Source organism: Orbicella faveolata, unplaced genomic scaffold, assembly GCF_042242905.1.
Source record: "Orbicella faveolata isolate gen_17 unplaced genomic scaffold, um_ofav_v1 contig_4, whole genome shotgun sequence".
Taxonomy (NCBI): Eukaryota; Metazoa; Cnidaria; class Anthozoa; order Scleractinia; family Merulinidae; genus Orbicella; species Orbicella faveolata.
The window spans coordinates 6,595,644-6,602,287 of NW_028301569.1; the positions used below are offsets into that span (position 1 = coordinate 6,595,644).

General features: G+C 39.0%; 1 protein-coding gene across 1 annotated transcript; it reads right to left on the reverse strand.

The window, feature by feature from the left end:
* Positions 1-155: 155 nt before the first annotated feature.
* LOC110045473 (coiled-coil domain-containing protein 77-like) lies at positions 156-3,808 on the reverse strand. Its single transcript, XM_020751083.2, has 4 exons — positions 3,603-3,808; positions 3,169-3,514; positions 1,953-2,671; positions 156-1,109 (listed from the first exon to the last, which is right to left on the reverse strand). The coding sequence occupies exons 1-4, from the start codon at positions 3,792-3,794 to the stop codon at positions 960-962; spliced, it is 1,407 nt and encodes a 468-aa protein (XP_020606742.1). The 5' UTR covers positions 3,795-3,808; the 3' UTR covers positions 156-959.
* Between the last annotated feature and the right edge of the window lie 2,836 nt (positions 3,809-6,644).

Sequence of the window (6,644 nt, forward strand, 5' to 3'; positions counted from 1 at the left end):
GGGGGCACAGATTACTTTGTGTGTTGCAACTTAGTGCAACATGTTGCACAAAGTTAAGTAGGGCTTGTTCAATATGTGACCTCCAACCTGGGGCCCGTTTCTTGAAGGTCCCAAAAAGTTTTCTCATCCCAAAAGCCATAGCAAAATATCAAACCTTATGATTATGGAGCTGTTTTATTCACATACACTTAATATGAACAAAGGTTTACCATACAATAAATTTCAGGTGTATACACCTCTGTTTTTAGATGAATACAGATTAACTAAAAATGGCTTTGCAGGCCCAAAAGGTTTCCAGGGCTTTAGAGAAATGGGCAACAATGTTTTGAACTTGCGATGCAACATGAAGTTCAAAGGATACATGTTACACTTTTTTAAGTGATGGTGCCAATTGAATGAATGACTTGTAACCTCTCAGATCCTTTCAAAATGTGTTTTAATTTGCCATCCTGAAAACTTACAACACATTAAGCTGCCTTTTGTATAAAATTACATAATACACAAATGATACTGTCCCAACTAAATACTATTTACAGAAAGTGAAATGTAGGCAAGCTGCACAGCCTATTTCCCTATTCATTCAATAAAATGAGAATATCACGATAACAGAAAACAGTCATGCCTGACCCACTGCATCTAACAACAAGGATCCTTAAAAAAAAAACGAAGTTTCCTTATAAATGTTAAGAGAAAATTTTCATATCAACCAACAAGTAAAATCATGTTGGAAGCAAAAATAAGAAGCAATAGAAATTAGTACATACATGTAGATACATTAATTAAGGGTGATTTTACACCAAAAAAAATAAAATATTCTCACCATTTAAAAGGGTAGACAGTACAATTTATTAGTAAACATTTCAAAAATGAGGTTGAATAAGACCGTGTCATTATATGAAGACTAATGTTGGTTAACGTATTAACAGTATTTAGAATTGCCACAAAATGCTTCAATCACATTATCCCATATGTCTAACATCATTCTCTAATGAATAAATCTTGGCCTTAAGATTGTGAAGTTCACCGACAAGTTTCTTTGACCTTCCTGCAGTGTGTCGAACATTTCTAAGCACTTGTTCATCGTAATCATCTCCCATGTTAACCGTCACCTATAAATGAAAAGATTGAAAGTCAGATGAACCTGGCAAAACTGGAAAAACTAGTTTTGTAGTCTACATAGTCAGCCCTAACCTGTGATAAGGGTATCTTAGTGGGAGCCAGTGGGAGAAAGGAGAAAATATTAATTTTTTTTTTTTGCCAGTGTGAGAAAAATAACTACCAATAGTACAGGCTAAAGGCTTCTTACAACCAAGTGCTTGGTTTTAATTCTTTTTCAAAGCTACAGAGCCTATTAATATTTCTTATTTATTGTTACTTGATCATGAATTTTTATGCTTCATACTCAGATATTGTTTTACAGTGAATGGTAGAGGTGCTGCAAATGCCATTGCCTCCACTCGGGTTATTCATCTTGGGGTCCAAGTTGTTTTCCAAGAAGGATCTTGAGAGAGTTCCGATACTTAGGGTGAGATAATGGAGAGTAGCACTGTCATTTAGTTTTAAGTCACCCCTTGCGTCAGTCTTCACACCTGTAACAAACTTGTTATGTTGTGTGTGAATGCTATTGACAACAGGCAAGTTCACCGGTAACATCCAGGGCTGTCAATAAGTTTTGTATCAACTGCAGCCATGATCTTTTCACCCGTAGCAAACTAGTTACTGTTTGAGTGGATTATATCAACCATAGTCCAGTTCACCCATAACGTCAAGGGTCATCAACCATACTCAGCCATAACAGGTGTTATGTTTTATGGCCCTTATTGACAGCCCTGACATCAAGGGCCCATCAAGCAGTCTTCACTATGACAGGCATTATAGGTTTAACTTATGACCCTTGAAGTGACAGCCCTGGTTGAGACTTGAACACAAAAAGAAAAAGAAAAATAACTTACTTTGAATAACTGTTTCTCAACATTCTTCAGCTTGTCCCTGAGCATCTTAATATCAGTTTTAAACCCCTCAACTTCCAATGCTCTCCTTTTCTCCAAGTTTTCATATCTGGTATTCATCAAGGCCAATCTTTTACTCATCTTCTCTGTTCTCTCCTTGAAAATGTCCTCACTAACATCAGTCCGCTCCCTTATTCTTGCGAGCTCATCCTCTAAACCAATACATTGCTCTCGGTACATTTCCGCCAGTTTCTGTGACTGCTCGAGTTGATGTCTTAACGACTGCACAGCGACAAGCTGTGCTTGACGTGGCTCCATGACCTCGCCTGACACTTCTAGCACACTGGCACCAGTTACGTCAAGCTCTTCCCGTAACTGATCAATTTCCTGGACTAATCTGTCTCTTTCAGCCATCCAGAGCCTTTCATTAGCTCTTAACTCATATTTCAGCTCCAGGAAATCTTTAGTACTGTCATATAAAAGATCGTGAGTTTTCCGCAACTTTTCCTGCATCATCTTGATCTTGTCTGTGTCCCTCTCCCTCTGTGCTTGTTGCTCCTCCATGTGTACCCTCCGATCTTCCAACAAGGCGGCAACCTGCTCCTTTGCGAGCTTTGTCTGTTCCTCAAGCTGAGCTTGTAATGATTCTATTTGAAGCAGAAGGGTCTGATTGTCTTCAGTATTGGCAGTATTTCTAACTGGGCGAACATTTCCAGTGGAGTCTTCAAAATAATAAAAGGCAGAATATAATCAATTTTGATATCAATCACATGGTCATCATGTGCAGGAGGGGGTGAGGGGGATTAGTGCTCAGCCTGGGATTGGGCTAGAGGGGGGGGGGTTTCTGACCCCTTGCGACTTGGAAGAAAATTTATTTATTTATTTATTTATTTATTTATTTATTTATTTTTTTTTTTTTTCATATATGTACATTTCTTGGGCAGGATTGGGGTGGGGGATTTACTGCAGAAACAGAGACCTTTCTTTATTGAAGCTATTTAACAAGTTGACGTCAGTTTTTCATGCCTGTGTCCTGTTATTGATCATGAATTTTGTCATCACATTGTCAAAGTAGCTGTGGATTCACGAGGCAATGGCCGAGTGGATCTGCAGACTACTTTGACAATGTTGTGAAGGAATTCATAGTCAATAACAGGACAGTCGCATTAAAAACTGATATCATATTGTTCACTAGCTAGTAAAGCCACTTTTAGATTACCTCGCTTGTGACCTCCAGGACCACGTCCAGTAAGGGTCCTCTTTCCTGCTGACACCGCTCGGCTCCCACTATCTTTGTCCCTGGGTCTGTGTTGAGTGACAATAGCCTTAGCTGGTGGCTGATGATGGAAGTAAGTAATTTCAGGTTCTGTTGTCTTGGTAAGGCCCAACAGATGCTGTATCTTTTTGCGATCTTCAAGTTCGCGTATTTTTAATCTGTCATTTTCTGCGTACAACCTCAAAACGTGTTCTCTTTCTTGAAAGAGGTAAACTTGCATGTCGCTCAGAGCTTTTTGCAGTTCGGCGATTTCTTCCTCTCGTTGCCGCAATTCCCACTGCGTTTTGTGCTACGATAAGCGACAAAAACATAAGAGAACTGATCTTTCTTCTTTCAATAACAAAACAAAATTTACCTCAACAAGCGACGAAGTCTACCTGTTCTTCGTAGGTGCATTTGTACAGCTCTAGTTTCCTCACCATTTCCTCGTATTCGCCATCATATTCGGCGATTTTTCTTCGGTAGTATTCTAATAGTTCTCTCGAGGGTTTTAGATGCCCCAGCCGTTCATTTACCGTTGGTAAAGGAGATTCCCTTCGCAGGTTTGGATCCGGTGAGGAGGCCGCCATTTTGAATCTGGCGGTGAAATGAAACGAACTTTCGATTGGAAAACCGCTGTACAATTGTTACAGTGGGCAGCACAGAGCACAAAAAATTAAAGAAATACAAGAAAGAAACAAAACGGGAAATAAAATGAGTTGTAGTAATATCATTTTTTTATAAAGAAAATTTTATGACAGCAAGCTTTTGCACCTTTCGCTGTTCTGCTTTCTCAAAATTGAGGAGAGTATTTGTTGTGGCGGGCAAACTATCCGGGTAATAAAAAATCAACCAAAGATGAATGTAAGGGAAAAATTATAAGTCCTCAACAACGGAAAAAAAGACTTTTGATATTCATTTGCGGCCGATTTACTTAGTTTTGAGTTTTTATGCGAAATTATAAAATGCATCTAAAAGCCCGAAATGAAATACCTCCTGTTCTATTTTCGTTACTGATGAGATAAGCAGATAATCTTAGAAGTAACTATCAAACCATGTCAGTAGTCTAACAATTTCCGAACTACTACCTATATTCAGATTTTCTATAACTCCTTTCCATGTTCGACTAAGGCTGAAGGTTTTAACTTCCGGTAACAAGTCCAGAATTAGGTTTGTTTTCTTCAGAGACAAAGTCATCTAAATAGCGCGTTACGCTTCATGTCAGGTAGAGAAAAACGTATCAACAAAAAATCAATTCGATAAATTTGAGGATGATGAAATTATCACTCACTACAAAATAGCCATGTATGTGGTCTTTTAATACGAATATTTTTATCTTCGAACCTTCTTGTTTCATTTTCGAAATATCAACTTGTACACGGACCCATTGTCTGGAAATTAAAACGTATTTCGTTAACAAATATAAGGCTGGCACTGATAATATAAATCTTGACATTTTTCAGATAAAGATTCGTGTTTGCACTCGATAGAAATGCAATCAAATGAAAGCTCTCAAGTAAAGATTTTTATCACTGTAAATATTCGTGCAGTTTGCTCAACTTTTATCCTCTGTTTTGGAAAGGGCGCTGGAAGTAGAAAATAGACTGCCCGTTGACTGTCTACATTCTCCAAAGGACATTGACATAAAATGTCTGAAGGATAGTATCGAGAATTCACGAATTGATCTTGGAGCTAAAAGCGAACGTGATAAGAGATAGAAGCCACGTGGGAGTTGGTTTTCCGCCACCTGGGACAACTAATTAGAACTCAGACTCCGTGGATCCGCCCCCAGGGCACTCAACTGCCCAGGTGTCAATATGTAAATAAACACTTCTTTTTTGTCTTCAATTCAAGAATGCTGTTTCCCCGGAGGGGTGCTCCCTTATATACTGGGGGCTATATAAGTATGCGGCCCCAAAGGGTATGTTTTTTTTAGCCGTTTTGGCCAGAAATGGGGTATCGATTTTGGCCATTTTGGTCTCAAATAGGATATGGTTTCTTAGTCTTCAGTCTTGAATAGGGTATCTAAAGCTACTTTTTCATCATTGTCGATGAGATCATCCACAAAACTCCTTCACAATGCCTTTAACATCGGTCTGAACTAGAGAACTAATTATAAGGCAGGTCTGAAACACGGTATTGATTTAAGAGTCGGGTCTTAAATAGAGCATCGAATTTTTGATCAGGTCATAAATAGGGTAGGGAAAATCGTAAATTTTGGTCTAGGGGTAAGGATTCTGGGCAGCGGGCTGCACACCCCCACCCAATTTTTTGAGAGTGCCACCCGGGGGGCTGTTTCCCATAAACGCGAATCATTACATGCTGGGAACCGTCTTCTTTAATACTCTTTTATTATTAATCTTAATTAAAACAAAACTGAAAGAGTGATAGGAAACTGAAAGTAATTAGGATGATAAGACGCAGACTGAAACGGCCTCAGATCTGACTGATAGACCAGGTACATACAGTACTGTGTAATAAGATCGATCAGCTCTAGGACTGATGTATTACGTATATGTAGAAAATCTGATGTTTAGTTTAATTAAAGGATCAGTTGAAAATGTGTTCCAAACAGTTTTCGCTCACAGGCCCGGCAAAGGTTTCGAAAAACCGAGTAAACCATTGCTTAAAAGAAATTAGATATTTTAAAAATAAATAAAAGACTGCTTTAATCAGGATAATTGGGATTGACGAATGGTAATTTCTGTGCAGTGAAAACTACCACTGATCACAGCAAATGTACATCGATTTGATACCGCTCTTCACGCTTGAAAAAGTAATGATTTTGAACTGTGGACTTTTATTCTGTTACTTAGTGATTTTAATTAATGGCACTTCTGCCAAGCGAGGGATGAAAAAGCACTACTGTATGCAACTCAATTAGGGTACGTGCCTTTGGGAAAGCAAAGGAACCAATGAATCCACTCTGGTCAAGGCTACATCGGTTCCATTGATGCAGCATGATCCGAGTGATCTTAGATCATTGATCCTGAACCAGATCATCCCAGAGGAACGCACCCTTAGGCCTTAGTTAGAGTTTTAAAAGGGTGTGGGCAGACTCGGCAGGTCTATAGCAATGAGGTTGGTGGGTGGAGTGAGGGGTCGGCATGCGTTCGTCCTCCTCGATCGTGTTTGTGAAATAGGCCTTTGGTATGTGTAGTGAAAACCCGGGACTAGAAGTAGCTTTGGACGTTCCTTTTTTTTTTGCCAGAGCTACAAAAACGCAGATATCGCCAGCGAGTCAAATTGAATTATTTATCAGTGAGCTCGCATAATTTTCAGGGATTTTATTTTATTGTGTTTATGTTCAACATCGTTGAAAAGAAACTGGTCACGTGTTGAAAGCGATCCCTGTAATCAAAATAAACTTGAATTTGTAGCGTCAAGCGTGTAAACTGTTTTACAATCATTCACTAGCGCACGCGATTAATGACAGGAAA